Source organism: Capricornis sumatraensis, chromosome X (assembly GCF_032405125.1).
Source record: "Capricornis sumatraensis isolate serow.1 chromosome X, serow.2, whole genome shotgun sequence".
NCBI lineage: Eukaryota > Metazoa > Chordata > Mammalia > Artiodactyla > Bovidae > Capricornis > Capricornis sumatraensis.
In genome coordinates, this window is record NC_091092.1 from 133,774,782 (window position 1) to 133,801,292 (window position 26,511).

Sequence of the window (26,511 nt, forward strand, 5' to 3'; positions counted from 1 at the left end):
CTAGAATATGTTAGAGCCTATATAGCTACCAGTCTAAGGCAAGTAGATAAAGGATGGAGTTAACATACTTGAAAAACAGGGTAACTACAAATCAAAAACATACAACAGATTCACAAAAACCAAAAAGAAGAGAACATAAGTATAATACAAAAGAAAATCATCAAACCACACAAAGAAAAACAAAAAGAAATGGGCAAATATAAAATCAATGGGAAAACAAGCCTTAAAATGGCAATAAATGTATATCTAACAATAATCACTTTAAATGTAAATGGACTGAATGCACCAATCAAAAGACACAGAGTGATTGAAGGGATTAAAAAAAACCAAGAGCTTAGGGCAAAGGACACAGACTGAAAGTAAGGAGATATAAAAAGATATTTCAACCAAAGAGAAATGAAAAGAAAGCAGGGCTCACAATACTTTAATGAGACAAAATAGACTTTAACACAAAGGTCATAAAGAAAGATAACGAAGGACACTTTATAATGATAAAAGGATCAATACAAGAAGAAGATTTTACATGCGTTAACCTAAAATATATGTGCCTAACACAGAAGCACTCAAACATGTAAAACAAATACAAACAGATATAAAGAGATAAATTCACAAGAATATGATAACAGTAGGAAACACCCCACTCCCATCAATGGACAGATCTTCTATGCAAAATAATAATAAAACAACAGAGATCCTAAATGGTACAAATAGAGCAGTTAGACCTAATTGATATTTTCATGACATTATATCCAAGAACAAAAAACCAATACACATTCCTTTCAACTGCACATGGAACAGTCTCTACAACTGATCACATGATGGAGCACAAAACAAGCCTCAACATATGCAAGGGTACAGAAATTATCACACATCTTTTCTGACTACAAAGGCATGAAACTAGAAATTAACCATAGAAAAAGAAATGTGGAAAGACTAAACAATATGCTACTGGAAAACCAATGGATCAACAAGGAAACCAAAGTGGAAATTTAAAAATACCTTAAGACAAATGACAGTGAAAACAGAACCATACAAAATCTAAGGGACATAGCAAAAGCAGTTCTTAGAAGTTCACAGTAATATAGGCCTTCCTCAAAAAAACAAGAAAAATCTCAAATAAACAATGTAATACACCACCTAAAAGAATCAGAAAAAGAACAAACAAAACCTAAAGTCAGCAGAAAGAAGGAATAAAGATAGAAAATAAAGTAGCAATTAAAAAATGGAAAAAGTCAATAAAACCAAGAGCTGGGTCTTTGAAAGAGTAAATAAAACTGATAAACCTCTGGCCAGGCTCACCAAGAAAAGAGACAGAACCCAAATAAACAAAATAAAAAATTAAAAAAGAGATACAACAGCCAATACCATAGAAATACCAAAAAAAAAAAAAACAAACAAACAAAACCCTAAGGGAATACTAAGAACAATTATATGCCAATAAATTTGACAACTTATAAGAAATTGACAATTCTGTAGAAATATAGAGCTCACCAAAACTGAATCAAGAAGAAATAATTTGAACAGACTGATCACTAGAAGTGAAAGAGAATCTGTAATTAAAACAAACACAAAAAACTCCATACAAACAAAGTACAAGACCAGATGTCTTCAAAAGAACTTATACAGATCCTTCTCAAACTCTTACAAAAACTTGAGGAGGTAGGAACACTCACAAAGATCTTCTATGAAACCACCATCACCCTGATACCAAAACCAGACAAAGATATCACCAAAAAAGAAAATTACAGATCAATATCTTTGATGAATATAGATGAAAAATGCCTCAGCAAACTATTAGCAAACAGAATCCAACAATATGTACAAAAGATCATATACTACAACCCACATGAGATTCATCCCAAGCTCACAAGAATGGTTCAATGTACACAAATCAATGTGAAACACCACATAAACAAAAGACAAAAACCACATGATCATCTCAATAGATGCAGAAAAACCATTTGAGAAAACTCAACATCCAGTCAAGACAAAACTCTTACTAAGGTGGGTATAGAGGGAACATGTCTGAACACAATAACCATTCATGAAAAACCCACAGCCAACGTAATACTCAATGGTAAAAAGCCAAAAGCCTTTCTAGTAAAATTTAGAACAAGACAAGGAAGCCCACTCTAACCTCTTCTATTCAATATAGTACTGAAAGCTCTAGCCACAACAATTAGACAAGAAAAATAATAGGTATCCAAATTGGAAGGAAAGAGGTAAAATTGCCACTATATGCAGATGACATGAAACTACATATATAGAAAATCCTAAGGACTCTACACAAAAACTACTATTTCTAATAAATGAATTCAGCAAAGTAGCAGGATACAAGATTAACTTTTTTTTACATTAACAATGAAATATTAGAAAGGGAATGTAAAAAAAACAGTACTTTTAAAATTACATCCCCCTCCAAAAAAATGAAAAATAAACTTGACCGAGGTGAAAGATTTATACATTGAGAACTATAAAATAGGATTCTTTACCAGCTGAGCCACCAGAGACGCCCAAGATACAGGAGTGGGTAGCCTATCCCTTCTCCAGTGGATCTTCCAGACCCAGGAATTGAACTGGTGTCTCCTGCATTGCAGGTGGAATCTTTACCAGCTGAGTTACTAGGGAAGCCCATCAAATATTAATAAAGGAAATTAAAGATGATTCAAAGAAATGGAAAGATATCCCATGCTCTTGGACTGGTACAATACTGTTAAAATGGCAATACTACCCAAAGAAATCTATAGATTTAATGCGATCTCTATCAAATTACCTGTTATATTTCTTCAAAGAACTAGAATAATCAATCCTAAAATTTATATGGAACCATAGAAGACCCAGAATCGCCAAAGTAATCCTGAGGGGAAAAAAAAACAAGCCAGAAGGCATAACCCTTCCAGACTTCAGACAATATTACAAAGCGACTGTAATCAAAACATCATTGTACTGACACAAAAACAGACATATGCATTAATGGAATAGAATAGAGAGCCCATAAATAAACCCATACATCTACAGTCAATTAATCCTCAACAAAGGAGGCAATAATATACAATGGGAAAAACACAGTCTGTTCAACAAGTGGTGCTGGGAAAGCTGAAGAGCCGCATGTAAATCAGCAAAATCAGAACACACTCTCTCACCATACACAAAAATAAACTCAAAATAGCTTAAAGACTTAAACATAAAACATGATACTATAAAACTCCTAGAAGAGATCATAGGAAAATATTCTCTGACATAAATCACAGCAATGTTTTCTTAGGTCAGTCTCCCAAGGCAATAGAAATAAAAACAAAAATAAACAAATGAGACCTAATCAAACGTACAAGCCTTTGCACAGCAAAAGAAACCATAAACAAAACAAAAAGACAACCTACACAATGGGACAAAATATTTACTAACGATGCTACCAATGAGGGCTTAACTTCCAAAATACATACACTCAATGGCAAAAAAACTAAACAACTCAATTGAAAAATGGGAAAGAGTATGGAGGTTCCTCAGAAAAGTAAAAATAAATTACCATATGATCTAGTGATTCCACTCCTGGGCATATATACAGACAAAACTCTAATCCAAAAGGAAATATGCACCTGTATGTTGATAGCACTATTCACAATAGCTGAGACATGGAAACAACCTAAACCTTCATCAACAGATGAGTGGATAAAGATGTGGTGTGTACACACACACACACAGGAATATTACCTAGTCATAAAAAAGAACAAAATAATGCCATTTGCAGCAACATGGATGCAACTAGAGAATACCATAAGGTGAAGTAAGTCAGAAAGAGAAAACAAATACCATGTGGTATCACTTCTAGGTGGAATCTAACATATGACACAAATGAGCATATCTATGAAACAGAAACAGACTCTTAGACATTGAGAACAGACTTATGGTTGCCAAGGGGGAGGGAGTTGGGGGAGGGATAGAGTGGGAGGCTGGGGTTAGCAGATATAAGCTACTATGTATGGAAGGGATAAACAACAAAGTTCTACTGTAGAGCACAGAGAACTATATTCAGTATCCTGTGATAAACTGTAATGGAAAACAGTACCAAAAGCAATCTATATGTGTGTGTGTGTGTGTGTGTGTGTGTGTGTGTGTGCGCGCATGCATGCGTGTGTGTGTGCAAGTGAATCACTTTGCTGTACAGCAGAATCAACACAATAGGGTAAATCAACTATACATCAATTAAAAAAAAATAGTTTGGAAAACCAAAGTTATACCTGATGGCTCAGAGGGTAAAGAATCTGCCTGCAATGCAGGAGACCTGGGTTTGATCCCTGGGTGGGGAAGCTCCCCTGGAGAAGGGAATGGCAACCCACTCCAGTACTCTTGCCTGGAGAATCCCATGGACAGAGGAGCCTGGTGAGCTACAGTCCTTGGGGTCGCACAAGCGTCTGACACAACTGAGAGACTAACACTTTCACAGCAGAAATCAACACAATAGGGTAAATCAACTATACTTCAACAAAAAAAAGTCTGTAAAACCATAGTCAAAACACTAATTATTAATGTTTGAGAGCTAATATGTACCAACTATTGCTTCATATGCCTTCTTTTGTAATGCATGCTATTATTTCACAATCCATTATGCACGACCTTGAAATCCATAAAGCTCTGAGAACTGAAAAGGCATTCACAATGTATTCGGGGACAAAGCCTAACCAGACTTGAACTCATGTGGTTGAAAAACCTGACCTGATCTGATATAACCCCATTTATAATGTTTATTTAATCAGCAGGAACATTCACACACTTGACTTCAAAATAATGAATGTGTCTCATTACAGGATGCCACCCCCGAACTCCCAGGGCTGCAGCAAAATCTACTGCCTACAGCCTGAATCTCAGAGAGGGGAAGAAGGGCGTGTGGTCAGGGCACCACCGTGGGCCCAAAACTCTCACTGCTCCCATGTCATGGACAGGAGACTATAGCTGAATCACCCAATTGCAAAGCACCAAGTCGGTGGGCTGGCCTAATGCAAGGCCACCACATGTGACCGCTCCTCTCCTGCAAGGCCACCTTGATGATGCCAGGGACAGATGCTTGGCAGGTCTGTGCTCGTGAAGCTTCCATCATCAATGAACTATTTCTAATGATCTGAGCTCGGGACAGTTTCAGCAGTGGGAAGTTTAGCAAACGCAGAGTTGTGGCGAGAAAATGAGCAACAGGAAACAGCAGAGATGAGTGAAGAGACGGAAATGAAAGTAGGGTGGGGAGAAGGGGCCAAGGGCCCGAGGGGGAAGAAGTGCAAACAGGAACTGAGGAAGGCTCAGAATCATAAAGTCTCATGAACTTCTGTTGGGCTTGAAAGCAGCTCAAGAAAGCATCAAATTCGGCACGTGGTATGAAGGAGGGGCAGATGTCATGCATCCACAGGAAGACACAGTAATAAAATGACAGCAGTGGCCATTTCCCCAAGTGTTTTATGTGCCCCAGGCACTGCACTGGAGCCGACCACAGATCCCCTTCATCCTCCATGGCATTACAAAGAGGGGTATCGAGGCCCAAGGAAGCTAAAAGAAATGTACCCAAAACCAAACAACTAAACTGCAGAACTGGGGTACAAAACCAGTTTTCTGATTTCAGCAGCAGTGCTCTTTCGGCCAGGCCACGCTGCCTCTCCCATTCACATAAACCTCTGTCAGGGATTGTATAAAACCACTCAAGAGTCGACTGGTCTTATCATCAGGATGTGTGAGTGTCAGTCGCTCAGTCACGGCCAACTCTTTGCAACCCCATGGACTGTAGCCCACCAGGCTCCTCCGTCCATGGGATTTCCCAGGCAGGAACACTGGAGTGGGTTGCCATTCCCTTCTCCAGGGGATCTTCCTCACCCAGGGACCAAACCCAGGTCTCCTGCACTGCAGGCAGATTCTTCGCTGTCTGAGCCATCAGACAGCAAATAAAAAAGGAAAGCCTAGGTCCAGGATGAATTTGGGGGCTTCTGTGTCACTATCACACCTATCTGTGGTATGAGGTTCCCCCAAGCATGCGGCACCTGTGAAAACAAGTCACATTGACTGACCATCTGGCTGGTATCCCTGAAATGGACAGGGAGCTTGACTTCTGAGATGGCACATTTCTCTATGACTCTTCCCTACAAGGTGCTGTGTGTGCTCAGCTGTGTCCAACTCTGTGGCCCCATGGACTGTAGGCCACCAGGGCCCTCTGTCCATGGGATTCTCCAGGCAAGGATACTGGAATGGGTTGCCATGTCCTTCTCCAGGGGATGTTCCCGACCCAAGGATTGAACACATATTTCCCACATCTCCTGCACTGGCAGGAGGGTTCCTTACCACTGAGCCACCTGGGAAACTTTCCCCTATATGAGAATTACTAAGAATTCAATGAGTAACAATCACATTTTCACAAATGTCAGAAGTTTTACACACACACACACACACACACACACACACACACACACAAACACATACAGAAGTTAAAAATGTCTCTAACCTGTCTGAGTTTGTTTTAGTTGCGATTTTAAAATTGAAACCTGCATAGTTAACCTCTTGACAGAAGCATCATATTCTAATACCTGGGCCTTCAGCTGGGCAGAGTGCTCAATCTGCAGAGAATTAGAGAAGAAAAGAAATGAACATAAAAGAAATCACAGCTCACTTCAAAGGGAGCTATTCTCTCTTTGGGCTTATTCTCTTTTGCCCTTTTGCCAATTCTGAGCAGTGTTACACCCTTAATGCTCAGCGTCCCTACAAGATGATGAAAGATAAAACAAGTTTCCACCTCTTGTCACATGCAAGTTAGAGCAGCTACTCCAGGACAGACACAAGAGAGATGGCAGTAGTAGTTCCAAGTCACAGGGTGAGAATCAAGACTCTGCCACTGTGGGCACCACTAGGACTTGAAAAATTGTGTATTTTCGTGAGTTTGCTTGCCTCTGGATTTTGTGACAATTATGAATATAAAGTCACATGATCACTGGAGAGTTCTCTCAGATGAGAAAGCACACACTTTAGCACCTTGGGGGAGCTCTGATGTTGAAGTAAACCCCATTTATGCTGGAGTGCCAAGTTCACATATCTATGCAGCAGACTGGCCCGACCCCTGGCTGCATAAGGAGCAATACTCACTTCGTTTTCAAGCTGTTTTTGTAGAGCTTGCTTGTGAGTTTCGAACTCCTTATGCTCAAATGCAATAGCATTTTCTGCTTTCTGTAATTCTTTCTGAAAAATCAGTAGTTCGGGAGACGGCTGAGCTATGCCTAGGAAAGTAGCACAGAGTGATTGTTATCAACCTGAAATTTTCTCATTGAGCTTTACTTTTAAAAGCAGCTAGAGAAGTTCAAATTTTCTAACAGCTCCATCAAACGAACAATGAACAATTCTGCCACAGGAATTTGAAAACAATTTACTGCACATAAATGCAAATTTTACTATTCTTGAGTCCTTCTCCATGTAATAGAGTTCTTTCAAATCCTTAAATTAATTTGAAAGCCTGCCTCTCCCCTCTACCAAGCACAGAGGTAGAGAAGGAATGCTCTAGCAAAACCTATCCATGACTACCCTGAGGTCCAATTCAATCTGTGCATCTGTCAGCAGCTCTCAGGGTCCAGGCAGAAAGAAGATGGCATCTCCAATTCAGGTCATCAGAGAAGCCTTCAACGAAGACTGACTTAGGCTGGTCCCTAGCCACAAACGATGGTGTAGTTCCCTAGACTGCTAATGGGGCCAGGCTGTTTGCTACCAGCCCTGGTGCCTGAAGGGCCTGGGAGGGAGGAACTCCCAGAAATGGAGAGAGCGAGCTTAAGTCCTAGCCATGGCAATCAGAGAAGAAAAAGAGATGAAAGGAATCCAAATTGGAAAAAATGAAGTAAAACTGTCATGTTTGCAGATAACATGATACTATACAGAGAAAACCCTAAAGATGCTACCAGAAACTAGAGCTCATCAATGAATTTGGTAAAGCTGCAGGATACAAAATCGGTCCACAGAAATCTCTTGGATTTCTATGCACTAACAATGAAAGATCAGAAAGAGTAATTAAGGAAACAATCCCATTCACCATTGCAACAAAAAGAATAAAATACCCAGGAATAAATCTACCTGTATGCAGAAAGCTATAATATGCTGATGAAAGAAATCAGACAACACAAAGAGATTTACCATGTTCTTGGACAAGATTCACTACTGTGAAAATGACCAGCAAAGTAATGCTCAAAATTCTCCAAGCCAGGCTTCAACAGTACGTGAACTGTGAGCTTCCAGATGTTCAAGCTGGCTTGAGAAAAGGCAGAGGAACCAGAGATCAAATTGCCAACATCCGCTGGATCATGGAAAAAGCAAGGGAATTCCAGAAAAACATATACTTCTGCTTTATTGACTATGCCAAAGCCTTTGACTGTGTGGATCCACAACAAACTGTGGAAAATTCTGAAAGAGATGGGAATACCAGACCACCTTACCTGCCTCCTGAGAAATCTGTATGTAGATCAAGAAGCAACAGTTAGAACTGGTCATGGAACAACAGACCAGTTCCAAATTGGGAGAGGAGTGTACCAAAGCTGTATATTGTCACCCTGCTTATTTAACTTATATGCAGAGTACATCATGCAAAATGCCATGTTGGATGAAACACAAGCTGGAATCAAGATTGCCGGGAGAAATATCAATAACCTCAGATATGCAGATGACACCACCCTTATGGCAGAAAGTGAAGAGGAACTAAAGAGCCTCTTGATGAAGGTGAAAGAGGAGAGTGAAAGAGCTGGCTAAAAGCTCAACATTCAAAAAACTAAAATAATGGCTTCTGGTCCCATCAATTCATGGCAATTAGATGGGGAAACAAAGGAAACAGTGACAGACTGTACTTTCTTGTGCTCCAAAATCACTGCAGATGGTGACTACAGCCATGAAAAGACACTTGCTCCTTGGAAGAAAAGGTATGACAAACTTAGTGTATTAAAAAGCAGAGACATTACTTTGCCAACAAAGGTCTGTCTAGTCAAAGCTATGGTTTTTCCAGTGGTCATGTATGGACATGAGAGTTGGGACCATAAAGAAGGCTGAGTGCCAAAGAATTGATGCTTTTGAACTATGGTGTTGGAGAAGACTTTTGAGAGTCCCTTGGACTGCAAGGAGATCCAACCAGTCAATCCTAAAAGAAATCAATCCTGACTATTCATTGGAAAGACTGATGCTGAAGCTGAAGCTCCAGTACTTTGCCACCTGATGCAAAGAGTCGACTCACTAGAAAACACCCTGATGCTGGGAAAGACTGAAGGCAGGAGGAGAAGGTGATGACAGAGGACGAGATGGTTGGATAGCATCACCAACTTGTTGGACATGAGTTTGAGCAAGCTCTGGGTGATGGTGAAGGACAGAGGAGCCTGGCGTGCTGCAGTCCATGGGGTCACAAACAGTTAGACATGACTGAGTGACTGAACAACAACCCAAGGCAATCTACAGATACAGTGCAAACCCTATCAAATTACCAATGGCATTTTCCACAGAATTAGAACAAACAATTTCACTGTTTGTATGGAGACACAAAAGACCTCGAATAGCCAAAACAATCCTGAGAAAGAAGAATGAAGCTGGAGGAATCAGGGTCCCTGACTTTAGACTATACTACAAAGCTACAGTAATCAAGACAGTATGGTACTGGCACAAAAACAGAAATATAGATCAATGGGACAGAACAGAAAGCCCAGAAATAAACCCATGCACCTATGGTCAATTAATCTATGACAAAGAAGGCAAAAATATACAATGTTGAAAAGACAGTCTTTTCAAGTGGTGCTGGGAAAACTGGACAGCTACATGCAAAAGACTGAAATTAGAACATTCTCTAACACAATATACAAAAATAAACCCCAAACGGATTAAAGGGCCTAAATGTAAGCCCATGCATATATGCTCAGTCATGTCCAACTCTTTGCAACCCCATGGACTGTAACCTGCCAGGATCCTCTGTCCAAGGGATTCTCCAGGCAAGAGTACTAGAGTGGATTTCCATGCCCTCCTCCAGGGGATCTTCTCGACCCAGGGATCAAACCCAGGTCTCCTCCTTTATGGGCGATTCATTACCACTGAGCCACTGGGTAAGCTCAAATATTATAAAACACTTAGAGGAAAACACAGGCAGAACACTGATATAAATTGCAGCAATATCTTTTTGGATCCACCTCCTAGAGTAATAAAAATAAAAATAAACAAATGGGACCTAATAAAACTTCAAAGCTTTTGCACAGCAAAGGAAACCATACACAAAATGAAAAGACCACCCAACAGAATGGGAGAAAACACTTACAAATGAAGTAACCAACAAGGGATTAATCTCCAAAATATACAAACAGGTCATGCAGTTCAAATAACCCAATCAAAAAGTGGGCAAAAGATTTAAATAGATATTTCTCCAAAAAAGACATACAGATGGTCAAAAAGCACATGAAAAGATGCTCAACATGACTAATTATTAGAGAAATGCAAATCAAAACTACAATCAGATACAACCTCACACCAATCAGAATGGCCCTCATCAAAAAATGCTGGAAAGGGCATGGAGAAAGGGGAATCCTTCACTGATGGTGGAAATGTAAACTGGTACAACCACTATGGAGAACAGTATGGAGGTTTCTCAAAAAAATAAAAACGGAACTACCATGTAATCCAGCAATCCCACTGCTAGGCACATATCTGGAGAAAACCATAATTTGAAAAGATACACATACCCCAATGATCATTGCAGTGCTATTTACAACAGTCAAGACATAGAAGCAACCAAATGTCCCATGGACAAATGAATGGATAAAGAAGATATGGTACATATACACAATGGAATACTGCTCAGCCACAAAAAAGAAATAATGCCATTTGCAGCAACAAGTATGCAACTAGAGAACACCATACTAAGTGAGGCCAAGTCACAGAAAAAGACAAATATCTTACAATATCACTTATATGTGGAATCTAAAAAGTCATACAAATGAACTTATTTACAAAACACAACAGACTATACAGACTTTGAAAACAAGTTTATGGTTAGCATAGAGGAAAGGCAGGGGGAAGGATAAAATTAGGACTTTTGGGTTAACATACCCACACTACCATATATGAAATAGATAATAAGGACCTATTGTACAGCACAGGGAACTTGACTCAATAACCTGTAATGACCTACATGGGAAAAGAAGCTGAGAAAGAATGGATATGTGTATATGTATAACAGAATCCCTTTGCTCTACACCTGAAACACAACACTGTAAATCAACTACTCTAAAATAAAAATTAAATTTAAAAATGTTTATTCTTACAGACACTATGAATTATGGAATAGCAAGTAAAAAAGAAGGCATTTCAATCTGGAATTTTAATTTTATAAAACCTTCCCAACGGAAGCCTCCCCTAGAGCAGTTTCCTGGGACTTCCCTGGTGGTCCAGTAGTTAGGGCTCTGCACTTTCACTGCAGGGGGCACAGGTTTGAGCCTGGTTAGGGAACTAAGATCCCACATTCTCACAGTGTAGCCAAAAAGAAAAAAAAAGCAATTTCCTATTATGAACCTAACATGAATAACAAATCATTTTTAAAAAAAGACTTACGGTTTAGGAGATGCATGTTTTCACTTTTCATGTCTTCCACTTGTTGTTTAAGTAGTTTATTTTTTGCCTGAAGCTCCAGTTTTCCTTCTTTCAGTAGAGAATAGTCACTCATCTCTTTAACCTTCTCGCTTAGCATGTGGTTTTGCTTTGTTAATGCCGAACACTGAGCTGTGACAGACTCCAATTCAAGCTGGAATTGGAAAAGGAAAACTTGTATTTGAACAGAGACTTTACAGGACTGAGTAGGTAAATGCTGACAGTCTGCTCTCAGCTTTGTGGCATAATTTAATTATGGTCAACTCGCTGGTCAGTTTCTCTGTAACAAGACGACTCTAACTACAACAACTTCTGTCTTGGAGCTGGGGCAAGTTCATACAACTCAATTTATGCAGAACCCTGTCCTACATAGCAAGTTCTTCAGATTCTCACCCAACTTTCCATATGCAACTAAGGACCCAAAAGCCATCACAGATTTAATAATGTGTCTGTTTTTTAATATGAAAAGGTGAGACAGATACTACTAAGGTGCTGGGAGGTGCTCTCCTTCCCTCAGTCTGATATATCTCATTTGAAGACAGGAGCCTATAAAGTTCTCAAGTAACTCATCACAGTTGCAAAAACAAATCTTATATACAGAATATATTTTAAGTATCTGAAGGTCCAGTTCTGGACTTTGGATAGCAAGCACAGAAACGAACAGAAAAAAGTAACAGTATCATGTGAAAAAGGCCTCTCATTTTGCTTTAATCTGTGAGGTCCTGATGTAGTGTTAGGGACTTTTACCTGGTGCTGAGGGGAAGGGAAAAGAAGCTGAGTAGATACTAGTACATGCCAGCCACCTGCTATGGAAAGGCAAAGAAACCAGCTGAAGTCCCTCAACAAACCGTGGGATGCAGGCAATATTCCAGCGCTTACAGATAAGGGATCTGAGGTCACAGATCTTGCCCACAGGCACACAAACAGTGAGGGAGATAGGATTCAAGGACGACTCTGGGCCCCAAAGGACATGCTCTTTCTATGCTTCTCTAGGAGACAAAGATCGAAATGAACAACTACTGAATTAAGTTCAGCCATCACCCTCTGAATCATATAATAAACAGTCTAAACATACAAAGAGGATCTCTTGAGATAAATTATGTGTGACTTAAGTTAAAATTTCCTGTGTTGTCTAACATCTATTTAAAAAAATCAATATGATTAACAATTACCTCGAGTTCTTTCACACGGTTTATAGAACGATCAAGTTCTTCCTTTTTACAATTAAGAGCTGCAAGTTCCTCTTGCAAATGTATAGTTTTCTCTGAAAGACAGAGCCAAGCAACTAAATATCATAAAGATTTCTCAGTGAATACAAGTCATTTAATCATTTATAGCCAGTATGTCAGACCTAATGACCATTATTTCATCATCTAAAATAGCAGAGGGGATTCCCTGGTGGCCCAGCTGTTAATATTCCATGCTTTCACTGCCCAGAGTACAGGTTCGATCATTGATCAGGAAATTAAGATCTCATAAGCCCTGTGGCATGCCCCTCTGCAAAGATATAAAACAGCAGATATTGGGTCAAAAAAAATTAGCAGGCAAGTAAATCCTGTTACTCAATAGGTGATATGTGTCAGTTGTAACGGTCATATATGTGGTGAACTTCCTGCTACACACAAGCCACCAGAGTTACACCACCCATGTGGAATGCGGGGCCCTCATGCCAACAGCTCTGAATTTCCTTAAAGACAAAGACTGCTCTGGTTAGATTTTATAGTTATTATTTTGTCATTATCACTTCATCTAACATAAGGCTATATAGATGTATCATCAAAAAGTCACATGCTACATGGCAATACCAATTCTTACAGAAGTATTAATATTAGTCTGAGCATGACAGGTGCAAAGGAGCAGCCACACACACCTGGTGACCTTCTGATAAGGACCAAGTACCTAGCCCTGGTTGACTCCTTACAATCCATTTGAAATATCCACCCAAAACTCTTGTCACAGGATAGTTCTTAGAAATACACTGCAATGTAAAATATCTGAAAGATCAATCAATTACCTAACTTTCCTCATCTTGCGGTAATATATACAAGAGTTTAGGAGGCTATATGTGAAAATAAAATAGCATGAAGCATAAATATGTGTTAGAAGTTAAGAAAAATAAGAAGCCAGGTCATGAGGTACAGAGAAGTTAAAATAAAATTTCCCCTAAGTAAAAAATAACACCTCTCATGGTTTATAGTAGTATTAACCAACAGCAGTAAGTTGCTGCCACCTTCTTAACATCAGAGATTTATTCATCAAGATATACTGAAATACAGTTGAATAAAATTCTACCAATAAATCACTGATCTTTGTGAATATACAAAAAGTTAAACAAGAAGGTTTGCAAAAACATTGAAAGACGGTGATTATTTTTTTCACTCTGTAAAATTAAAAGGACAAAAACTATGTCAGTTAATAGTAACAATGAAGTGGAAGGTACATATTTTTTGGATTAAAGAACAGACCCAACTTAAGAAGCTGATAACCTGTGTCGAAACTGAAAAATACAGCTTCCTGCCCTGCCCCCCAAATCACCTTTATTTTTCCTTTCATCTTCGATCAGTCTGTTGGTTCTAGTGATATAATCCTCCTTCAGTTCAAGTTGATACCTGAGAATCAGAAGGATGGAAAATGAGTTTCGGTCACTTCCCTAGACAGACTGCTATCAATGATGAGCTTATCTTATGGCATCAGGGCACTGAAGGGTACTAAATAGGACAACACATGAACTTCAGGAGCACTCAGTGCTAAGGCCAGGGGTCCAAACTCTGGCTATAAAAAGTCCACTAAAGTCTTGCTGCAGTTCTATAAACTGGGTCCCAAAACTCAAGCACAAAATGAAGGGTCATGTTACTGAGGCTATAGAGGGCACTGTTTCTCAGCTGGTATCCAGTGACACAAAAAGAGTAAATTTACTTGCTTTATACTGTATACAGCAGACTCTAAATCCCAAAGGATAACAAGTCAGTCACTTCCAGTCCACCTGTCCCACCTTCCCACCTTCAAGCAGGATAAGACCTTTCGCCCTAAGGAACTGAACAGTAGTACCACAAGCCACAGTCAACAGCAAATATATTTGGACTGGTGATACCAGAGTCACATTTTCATGGAATTTTACCATCTCCACCAGCTGTTAGCAGCTGCCTTTCTGGTTCAAAGATTAGAGAAAAGAAAGAAGTACTCCTAGTACTCCTGTGGTGAATATCCTCAGAACCTCAACACCTGCCAAAGTCATATGAGGACACCCACGGACAGACAAAGATACCTGACAGTCCACTCCATAGATATATCAAGCTAACATACACACTTTTATTCCCTTATTCCTAAAACTTTAACAACTATAGATTCTTTATAGAGCTTATCTCTAAAATATGTAGAGAAATCCATAAAATATGTGGATAAACATCTACCACATCAAAACTGATCCACAGAAAACTGCTATATTTTTTATTAGAATTATTTTAAAGAATAACCTCCAAAAACCTTTGAAGGTACTATATCATGGACTATGAATGACAAATTATGGACAAAGCAGTAGAGAGAGGCCAATGATGAAGAAACGTCGAGAGCTGCTGTGTTGAGTCATCACTTCACTATGAATTCATTACATCAATAAACATTAAGCGAACACTTACTTTGTGCCAGACATTACACTGAACACTGGAGAGAAAACTTACCACATATGCACTTAATGCCTCTGCACTAAGATACTATCCACCAGAACACAACAAAACTCAGACGAGAGGAAGGCCATGGTACCATAGCTGTACATATCTTCCTTTCCCTCTATCATTTTTTGCTTTATACAGTTAATTCTAGTTTGTTCCTTTTGATTCTGGCTTTGCAGAATCTTGAAGGAATACAGATCAACAAATACTATAACGAATCAACAGAATAATTTACAGATCATTAGATATTCCATCTGAATAGCAGTATAAGTGGGGTAGAGGAAAACATAAAAAGTGACTATAATCCCCATTTGATAGGTTCTCAGCAAGGTACAAGGTGCCCTAAGAAATTCAAGCAAATCATAGGCCCTCAGTAAATACTCCAGGAGTGACTCTTGTCAAGCAGAGGATGCTATTTTCTGTACTGTATCTTTTTAAAACCATCCTAACTCGAGTATTCACAGGAAAAGCTTGACTGTCAATGAACATGTGTATTCTTTTTAAACACTGGATTTTGCCATAAAATACTAGTCTTATCTACTTTATTAGTGTTGCTGTGTTTCCATCAACTTAGTTCAAACATGATACTTTTTTTTTTAAGATGCCAAACAATTACTTTAGAAGTTCGTTCTTAAGCTTTTGGTCATAGGTCTCCTCAATACTCTTGATATTCAACTCCCGCCTCCGCAGTCCATCAGTCACGCTTTTATTTTTTTCTTCTTGCAGCCTCTGGGCCCTGAAATTAGCAAAAACAGATAAGGCAAAATTGAAAAATATTAATATTGGGGAAAAGACACCATGTGTTTTTAGCCCCACAGACTCAAACTGTTCTGTGACTGTTACGGCTAGGGAGTAAAAACAAAGGGCCAGAAGTGTCCCACTATTTTAGGAGCATGATGATGGATCTGAACTACAGATAGAACTCAATAGTTCTCTGGCTGGGGTGAGTGAGAAAATGCCAAAACCAAAGTGGTGTCTCACAGGAGATGGTTCACACTTAAAAAAAAAATGGTCACAAGTGGTAAGTGGCCATAATGAATTCAGGGGTAAAAGATTAATGTTTTAAGTTACAAAGCTACACACAAACTTCAGTTAGCATACTCAAGTGCTTGTTTCTTTTATAATACTGTTTCTAACTGACTAGCCCAGAGCTATTAAAGACATAAAATTTGTTCTGGCCTTTCGTAATCTATTAGTTCAATATCAGTGAACTAAATCAATACTGAAGAGAAAATACTGAAAAGAGAGCAATAGATAGATGGATCAATAGAACATCCCAACACCGAAAAAAGGAATGGTCTTAATAATGAAACCTCAAGTCTAGCACAAAATCAATTCCAAGCCGGGGAACTGGGTTCACAGGGACTCAGATCAAGCTAAAAACAGAAGTACTAGGCAACAGAGACTATTCCAAGCAAAGGATAAAACGTCTCTGTGTTAGCGCCCTCTGCTGGTTAATCTGTAAAGCAAAGGAGCAGTATTTAGTTTATATGATATGTTTCCCTGATGGCTCAGACGGTAAACAATCTGCCTGTGATGCAGGAGACCTGGATTCGATCTCTGGTTGGGAAGATCCCTTGGAGAAGGAAATAGAAACTCCCTCTAGTATCCTTGCCTGGAGAATTCCATGGACAGAGGAGCCCGGTGGGCTACAGCCCATGGGGTCACAAAGAGTCGGACACGACTGATGACTTAACATGTTCACTTTCAGTATGCTTAGAAAGGAGGAGGAGGGAAAATGGAGGTAAATAAGTGATTACATAATCATTAACTATCAATGCCCAAATTGGTTTCCTTTTCTCGCTTATGGTCAATTTACCTCTTCAGTACTGCCAAAAAGAGTAAGGTTGGCAGGGACAAGAAATCAAATGAACCTAGCCTACATAAATGAGAAAACAACATTCATGAAAATGAAGACAAATCTTTTAAGGAAAGAAGATTCCTGGAGTATCTGTGAGTACCGATTAATGGCAGATAAATGGGAAAGAAGGCTTATTCTATAAACTATACAATGCTGAGCTTGCTATGTATCCTAGGTAAGATGTGAAGAACGAAAGACTGATGAACGTTTAGAAAAAAGCAACACACGCACTACAAGCAACAATTTCTCCCAATACAGGTCAACTCAGAGCCACCGTGTTGCCCTTTTTTGCCAGCAGAGCAGTCAATCTGGCAGGTCTGGCTGTCTGCAATTCAGTTACTACATGCACATGAAACTGTTAGATCTGAATGGTTCACATAAATGGGAAACGTATGATCTCTTAAAGCATTATTTGCTTCTCCAAATTATTTGTCTGGTCCCACTGTAGCCTGATGATGCCATTTCCTTCCGCTTTCATCCCAGTGTCTAATATTTCAAAAAAATAGTCATCCTCATTTCTCCTGAAGTGTGCCTTTGAAGCTAGGTGATATCACCTTTACAAACAAGAACTCTATTCTGTAGTATTAGAATATGTAGACATATTTAGTAGTTCTTTTTCATCTCGTTCATTCTGAAAGTCCAAAATGGACACATATTACTTACAATTCAAAGGCTTCAATTCTTTGCTTCAGCTCGGCTTCTCTGCCTCTTAGCAAATCTATGTCTTTTAGTAGCAGCTGCCTTTGAGCATAGATTTCTTTTGTTTCATTCTGTAGAAGAAAGCATTAATTTTTACCAAGCAAGCTAAAGAAGACAAAGGAGATTTGAACTAATACATTGCTTCCTAAATTCTAGAAAACAAAGGATGGACATTTAGAAGAACAACTTTCAAGAGGTTCCAATGCAAGGTGTATGTTTTGCCTTTTTATCCTCACAAAAATTTATTCCCCTCCTCCCTCAAGAACTGTTAAGTTACATTACCCTGTATTTCCAGCATCCCTTGTATATAATTACTTTGTTACATCATTAACATCTCTCAGACACTTAAAAAACTTCAAGTTCTACAGCAAGAAAAAAATGAAACAAAATGTTCATTCAGCAATAAAAACTTAAAAGATGATGGCCTGAATGAATGGCCACACTTCCATGTATGTGTTCCCTGAACACCTATCATGTGTTCAAGGCCACATTGGGTGCTGGGTACACAAAGATGGACAGATACAGGTCAGTTCCCACCTTAAAAAAAAAACAACTCAGTTTATTCAAGGAGAAACAGACAAACCAAGAGTTACACTACAGCATGATGATTTCACAAAGTACATCAAGACTCCAAGGAACAAGCAATGCCTAGAGGAGTCCATCAGCGGGGGGGTCAAGAGAGGCATCACGAGGACCTGGCATTCCAGCTGGATTTTGAAGGACTGGATGGTTTTATCAGGCCAAGAAGGGGAGGGGTATTTCAGGTAGTGGAATAAAGGCATGGTACTCTTTACAAACAGCAACCATCTCAAGAGCCTTCAGAGATCAGCTGAATAAACCAGGGTTCCAGTCTGTGAACTGGTTGATCTAGTCAGTCGTCTTTTTTTTTTTTTTTAATGTTATTGAAGTGTAGTTGATTTACAATGCTATGTTATTTTCTGCTGTATAGTAGTAACTCAGTTATACAAATATATCTTTTTTATATTCTTTTCCATTATGGTTTATCACAGGATACTGAATATGGTTCCCTGTCCCATACTGTAGGACCTTGTCCTTTATCCATCCTATATATAATAGTTAGCATCTGCTAATCCCAAACTCCCAATCCATCCCTCCTCCACATCCTTCCCCCATGGCAACAACAAGTCTCTCTGTGTCTCTGAGAGTTTCACAGATATGTCCATTTGTCTCATATTTAAGATTCCTCACTTAAGTGATATCATATGATATATTTGTCTTTCTGAATTTGGACAACTTAGCAGTGGGCACAGGATTGGAAAAGATCTGTTTTCATTCCAATCCCAAAGAAAGGCAATGCCAAAGAATGCTCAAACTACCACACAATTGCACCCCTCTCACACACTACTAAAGTAATGCTCAAAATTTTCCAAGCCAGGCTTCAACAATATGTGAACCATGAACTTCCAAATGTTCAAGCTGGTTTTAGAAAAGGCACAGGAACCAGAGATCAAATTGCCAACATCCATCTAGATCACTGAAAAAGCAAGAGAGTTCCAAAAAAACAGCTACTTCTGCTTATTGATTACGCCAAAGCCTTTGTGTGGATCACAACAAACTGTGGAAAAGTCTGAAAGAGATGGGAATACCAGACCACCTGACTTGCCTCTTGAGATATCTGTATGCAGGTCAAGAAGCAACAGTTACTGGTTCCAAATAGGAAGAGGAGTACGTCAAGGCTGTATATTGTCACCCTGCTTATTTAACTTCTATGCAGAGTACATCAGGAGAAACGCTGGACTGGAAGAAACACAAGCTGGAATCAAGACTGCCGGGAGAAATATCAATAACCTCAGATATGCAGATGACAATACTCTTATGGCAGAAAGTGAAAAGGAACTAAAGAGCCTCTTGATGAAAGTGAAAGAGGAAAGTGAAAAAGTTGGCTTAAAGCTCAACATTCAGAAAACGAAGATCATGGCATCTGGTCTCATCACTTCATGGGAAATAGATGGGGAAACTATGGAAAGAGTGAGAGACTTTATTTTGGGGGGGGGCTCCAAAATCACTGCAGATGATGATTGCAACCATGAAATTAAAAGACGCTTGCTCCTTGGAAGAAAAGTTATGACCAACCTAGATAGCATATTAAGAAGCAGAGACATTACTTTGCCAAGAAAGGTCCATCTAGTCAAAAACTATAGTTTCTCCAGTAGTCATGTATGGACCGAAGAATTGACGTCTTTGGACTGTGGTGTTGAAGAAGACTTTTGAGAGTCCCTTGGACTGCAAGGAGATCCAACCAGTCCATCCTAAAGGAAATCAGTCCTGAATATTCATTGTAAGGACTAATGCTGAAGCTGAAACTCCAATACTTTGGCCACCTGATGTGAAGAACTGACTCACTAGAAAAGACCCTGATTCTGGGCAAGATTGAAGGCAGGAAGAGAAGGGGACGACAGAGGATGAGATGGTTGGATGGCATCATCAACTCGATGGACTTGAGTTTGAGTGAACTCTGGGAGTTGGTGATGAACAGTGAGGCCTGGCATGCTGCAGCCCATGGGGTTATAAAGAGTCAGACACGACTGAGTGTCTGAACTGAACTGAATGGTCTATTTGTCTTTCTGACTTTGCCACCTGTCTTCAAGATGACACTGTTAGTGCTCGCTTTGGCAGCACATATACTAAAGGTAGAATGACACAGAGAAGATTAGCATGGCCCCTGCGCAAAGATGACAGGCAAATTCGTGCAGTGGTCCATATTCTTCCTAGAATAGTGCTTTGCCATTATTAATGAACTGTGAGAAGAAGCTCAAGGCAGTGTTCCTCACCAGTAACTCCAGGTGAGGTAAGTTGAAGATGACTGAAGAAAAGGCTGGCTGTTGGTTAAGAAAATAACTAAAACCATCAGTTACTGGTTTCAGCTGAGAACAGAATGGTTTACTGCTGCCACTGTCCATGCCTACAGATAATTTATTTTGTATTTTTGAATAAAGAAATTTGTACATTCTTGATAAATGAGCACAAGAGCCATGTACCAATATACTGCTTTCAACTTAAACCACTGAGGCATTTTTACTACAATGCTGTTAAAATCAGGAGTAAGAATAGTTGTGTACAGAGTAGAGAAATATCCAATTATGTGAAAACCTTTCTATAATAAAAATTGTTTAAAGTTAAGCAAAACAGATGATATTGTTAGTATAAACACAATCCAAGCCTCACAAACACCTGTGCCTCCAACATTTATTTTATAGCTTGTTGTTGTTCAGTCACTACATCGTGTCCAAATCTTTGTGAATCCCATGGACTGCAACACACCAGGCTTCACTGTCCTTTACTATCTCCCAGAGCTTGCTCAAACTCATATCCATTGAGTCAGTGATGACATCAAACCATCTCATCTTCTGTCTTGCCCCTTTCCTTCTGCCCTCAATCTTTCCCAGCATCAGGGTCTTTTCCAATGAGTTGGCTCTTCACATCAGGTGGCCAAAGTATTGGAGCTTCAGCTTCAGCATCAGTCCTTCCAATGAATATTCAGGGTTGATTTCCTTTACAAATGACTAGTTTGATCTCCTTGCTGTCCAAGGGACTCTCAAGAGTCTTCTCACAACAACACAGTTCAAAAGCATCAATTCTTCAGCACTCAGTCTTCTTTATGGTCCAACTCTCACATCCATACACGACTACTGGAAAAACATAGCTTTGACTAAAGGGACTTTTGTCAACAAAGTGATGTTTCTGCTCTTTAATACACTGTCTAGGTTTGTCAAAACTTTCCTTTCAAGGAGCAAGCGTCTTTTAATTTCATGGCTGCAGTCACCGTACAGTGATTTTGGAGCCCAAGAAAATAGTTTCTGTCACTGCTTTCACTTTTCCCCCCATCATCTGCCATGAAGTGATGAGACCAGATGCCATGATCTTCGTTTTCAGAATGTTAAGTTTTAAGTCAGCTTTTTCACTCCCCTCTGTCACTTTCATCAAGAGGCTCTTTAGTTCCTCTTCACTTTCTGCCATAAGGGTGGTATCATCTGTATATCTGAGGTTATTGGTATTTCTCCCAGAAATCTTGATTCCAGTTTGTGGTTCATCTAGTCCAACATTCCACATGATGTACTTTGCACAGAAGCTAAATAATCAGAGTGACAATGTATAGCCTTGTTGTACCCCTTTCCCAATTTGCAACCAGTCCATTGTTCCAAGTCCAGTTCTAATCATTGCTTCTTGATCTGCATACAGGCTTCTCAGGAGGCAGGTAAGGTGGTCTGGTATTCCCAGCTCTTGAAGAATCTTCCACAGTTTGTTGTGATCCACACAGTCAAAGGCTTTGGCATAGTCAGTGAAGCAGAAATAGATGTTTTTCTGGAATTCCCTTGCTTTTTCTATGATCCAACGGGTATTGGCAATTTGATCTCTGGTTGCTCTGCCTTTTCTAAATCCAGCTTGTACATCTGAAAGTTCTCAGTTCATGTTCTGCTGAAGCCTAGCTTGAATGATTTTGAGCATTACCTTGCTAGCATGTGAAAAGAGCACAATTGTACAGTTGCTTAAACATTCTTTGGCACTGCCTTTCTTTGTGACTGGAATGAAAACTGACCTCTTCCAGCCCTGCAGCCATTGCTGAGTTTTCCAGATTTGCTGGCATATTGAGTGCAGTATTTTAACAGCATCATCTTTTAAGATTTGAAATAGCTTGGCTGGAATTCCATGACTTCCACTAGGTTTGTCTGTAGTAATGCTTCCTAAGTCCCACTTGACTTCACACTTCAGGATGTCTGGCTCTAGGTGAGTGATCACACTATCGTGGATATTCGGGATTAAGACCTTTTTTGTACAGTTCTTCTGTGTATTCTTGCCACCTCTTCTGCTTCTGTTAGGTCCTTGCTGTTTCTGTCTTTATTGTGCCCATCTCTGCATGAAATGTTCCCTTGGTATCTCCAATTTTCTTGAAGAGATCTTTAATCTTTCCCATTCTAAGTGAGCCCAATTCTTAGAACTGCTTATATAAAACTTGTAGAGGGGGTGCAATTACCATTCAATAACTGGTCTTTTTGAGAGGCTCTGAGCAAGGGTGGGCACTGGGAGGAAGTCTCTTCCTTTCAACACAACTTCCTGCCAGAAGCCCTGGCTGTCCACAGGAAGCAGGGCCCCAGGTCCAATCTGGTCTAAGACACAGCCTTAACAAAGGAACCTGCTTTCCCTAAAGCAATCGATCCAATCTTTCCCCACACCCACTCCTGCCACTGGGCAACCTCTCTACCTCCCGTCCAGCCACCATGCTGGTGGACAGGATCACACGGCCACGTGGCAGCCCTGGATGCCTCCACCCCAGGGACCTCACCTCTGTTCCCATGGCAGCACACTGCATTTTGTTTCCATTCTTGACCTCAAACCCCTACCTGCAACTCTGTCCTCTTGACCCATCTTCTTCCACCCGTCAGAATCCCCAGACCTGCTTCTCAGTGTCTTTCAGGCGGCCATGTCACCGTCCCTGTTGCTTTATATTAGTGGCCACCCGCCATCTTGAGCTCCCTTCCCCACCCTGCCCAACCCCAGTGTCTTCCATGAAATGGGCTGCCTTTCTGAAGCCAAGGAGATTCAGCTCTCTGAAGCTCATCTCCCTGAGCAACTCCATCCCTCCAACCTTGCCAACACTACACACCCTCCTGAGAGCTGCACTGGGGCCATCACCTGGAAGCCCAGGACTTGGTCTACTGCTGGTCCAGGCTGCCTGCCTCAGCTGAGCCCTTGACACAGCTCAGCAACCCTGTCTGCTTTCCAGGGCTTTGTTTCCTTTAGTGACGGCAGCTACTTCACACCTCTGATCCTCTCCTCCTTGCTGTTTACCAAACCTCACAGCTGCTGCTTCTTTGGTGCAAGTTTCTCCCACTCCCAGCATGGACCAGTCCGTTTGTAGTTCATTCCCTCCGGCCGTCTTGGACAGAGGACACCTGCACATCCTTTCCAAGTCCTGTGCTCTCCCTTGTGCTCTTAACCCCGGGCCCTACTCAAGAGATAGCCCAGAAATGGCCCCCCCAGTAAATGATTTTAGAATATTACCTCCTGGTGCTTTTGAATTCTCTCAAGGGTTGTCTTTTCCTGAGATATCAGGGCTTCAGATTTTGCTTGACAAGTTCTCTCAAATTCATTCCGGAACTCAGCAAGCTCCTTCTCATACTTCTTTTTTTCTTCCATTTTAATTTTCACTATTTCAGTATCTTTAAAGTATTTCAACTGCCAATTGATGACAAAAAATTGTAAATACCAATAACTATAGTAAAGAAACAGTAACAAATTCTCTCTTCACTGTTAGCCTTAACATTAAACGCTATCTAAATATATTTAGTTTAATTCATCTTCATGTTTCATCTCATTCACTACACGTACAGGGTGTATTCAAAAGTCATAAAGAACTGACATCATCTGGCAAGAGAAACAGTATGCACAACAGTATCGTATCACATTCATTAGTAAAGATTGTAGTGATTTCCCCATATACTGAAGGTGAAGACATTAAAAGACAAGCAAAAACACCACTCTTAATGATAACAAGATAAATCTTACCTTCTGACTCATTTCTGCCCGTAGCTGCTGTTCTACTTCCCTCTTATATTCGTTTAGCTTGATTTCTAAGGATTCTAACTTTGGCTGCTGAGGGCAAGCACCTGCAAACTCATTGTCAATAAGCCGAAGCTTCTCCGCTACCAAAAAATAACATAGAAAATGAGGTCAGAGACACGGGCAAGCACAGCGTTTACTTAGGAGAAAGTGTTAAGGATGTCTGCCATTTACTTATTAATACAAATATATCCAAAAAGTGAGAGAGCTTAATGGACAGACAGGTAAGTGATTAAGCAAGTATGACAAACTTCATGGCAGACTCGAAGTGTATAAGCGTTTGCCATAAAGCTTTCAACTGTTCTGAAAGTTTGAGAATCCAATATAAAATATCAGGGGAAAAGAAAACAAAAAGTATACTTTAAGTCAAATAATAGTGGCATTCCTTTCTAGTGTCTATGTGCCACAGGAGAGGGCTCTTTGACTGCACTTTGGTTAGAGCTGACTCACATTTTCAAAACACTGACCCTAAGAGGAATCAAAGATCACGTGTTTCACTTCCTCCACTTCACAGAGGAGGAAACTGATGCCCATCCAGTTGAAGGGACTTCCAGAGGGCTAAACAGCTACATAATGGCATCAATGGAGCTAAGGCCAGGTCTATGATTGTCTCACATTCTAGCAGTCTTTCCAGGAGACCCCCAGCCCTCAAACCAACTGTGGATTTGAAACTAACCATGAAGCACACTGCAAACCTGGCCCTCTCATACAGTCTTAATCATGTGTGACACCAATATCAACAAAAAGCAGGCAGAGGAAAAAACGGCTGGCAGAAGCAGACTAAAATATATGTGCTCATTTGTATGACTCATGGACTGGGGCGTGCCAGGCTCCTCTGTCCATGGGGCTTCTCCAGACAAGAATGCTGGAGTGGGTTGCCATTCCCTTCTCCAGGGAATCTTCCTGACCCAAGGATTGAACCCAGGTCTTCTGTACTGCAGGAGAATTCTTGACTGCTTGAGTCATCAGGTAGTAAAATATTGGCAGTGATGTCTCTGATTGGCAAAATATCAGGCATGGCTTTCCATCTACTTTTCTGTATTCTACCAAAGCCTGTACAGCAGAAAAGGGTCCGGGTCATGGACCAGGAAACTTGGACTCTGGTATCAGTTCTGACCCAGACAGGGCATTGCCTAATTGTTCTTCCTCAAGTGACCTTAGCTTTGTCAACTATAAAATGAAAAGATGGCCCACTGACTTCTCTAGTTCCCTGCAATGCAAGTAGTCTGAAATCTTCCCACTTTAGTGGCTATAACATAAAGTCAGATGAGACACAGGGAAGAACCTCCCAGTCAAGAGAGCTTCAACCCAACAAACAAGAAAGGAAGTGAGCCTCTGGATCCCCGTGAGAGGTGGAAAGCATAGCCCTGGCGGTCAGGAAGGAAGGAGCAGCCCTGGGGAGCAGTTCCTGGTCCTTCTGAGAAAAAATGAGCAACAATTCCAGAAAACATGCCACCAGCAGCCTGCATCCCTCTTAGTGAAGCAACAAATACATAATATAGTACATCAGGCTGTCGCCTTCACTGAAAAAACAAAATGGAAGAAGTGTAATTATGGAAGAGGATCACAATTACCAAGAGAGTCTTTGACAGGAAATGTTGAACTTGTCTGAGTTTCCATATTGCAACTTTCTTTATTCTGATGATATTTTGCCAATTCTTTCAGAAATTGTATAAGAAAACCTGAAAGACACAATGTATATAGTTTTGTTTCACACCTTTCTTTCATTCAACTACTGAATCACTTGCTCAATCACTGTTTATGCAATCTTGGTTTTATAACATTATCTTTTTCATATCATGTATCTTTTAAGAATAATTTCTGAGGAAAGGCCTTTCCAAGTATGACATCAAACATGAAAATTAAGCACTTATATAAGGCATGAAATAACAAAGTCAAAAGACAAATGATACACCAGAAACAAGTATTTGCCATAACATAGAGACAGGACTAATTTTCATAGTATAAAGAGCTTTTAAACATCAGCAAGAAAACAGAAAAATAGGGCAAGACATGGACAAAGTTTACAGAAAAAATTTTCAGTGTTAAATAAACATGAACAAAATAAAAATAAATGGAAATTAATACTAC

The 26,511-nt window shown here is 40.0% G+C and overlaps 1 protein-coding gene and 1 non-coding gene across 2 annotated transcripts in view; one reads left to right on the forward strand and one right to left on the reverse strand.

The window, feature by feature from the left end:
- Positions 1 to 26,511, reverse strand: part of OFD1 (OFD1 centriole and centriolar satellite protein) — a 60,439-nt gene that overhangs the window by 13,990 nt on the left and 19,938 nt on the right. Inside the window, exons 5-14 of the mRNA XM_068962284.1 lie at positions 25,995 to 26,102; positions 24,367 to 24,503; positions 23,863 to 24,036; positions 17,806 to 17,912; positions 15,898 to 16,017; positions 14,149 to 14,222; positions 12,786 to 12,877; positions 11,578 to 11,767; positions 7,111 to 7,241; positions 6,476 to 6,587 (exon numbers count right to left, since the gene is read on the reverse strand). Coding sequence (XP_068818385.1) covers positions 6,476 to 6,587; positions 7,111 to 7,241; positions 11,578 to 11,767; positions 12,786 to 12,877; positions 14,149 to 14,222; positions 15,898 to 16,017; positions 17,806 to 17,912; positions 23,863 to 24,036; positions 24,367 to 24,503; positions 25,995 to 26,102 — 1,245 coding nt within the window. The remainder of the gene's footprint in view (positions 1 to 6,475; positions 6,588 to 7,110; positions 7,242 to 11,577; positions 11,768 to 12,785; positions 12,878 to 14,148; positions 14,223 to 15,897; positions 16,018 to 17,805; positions 17,913 to 23,862; positions 24,037 to 24,366; positions 24,504 to 25,994; positions 26,103 to 26,511) is intronic.
- LOC138072133 (U6 spliceosomal RNA) lies at positions 20,463 to 20,569 on the forward strand. Its single transcript, XR_011144280.1, has one exon. It is a non-coding gene; the product is annotated as a U6 spliceosomal RNA (small nuclear RNA).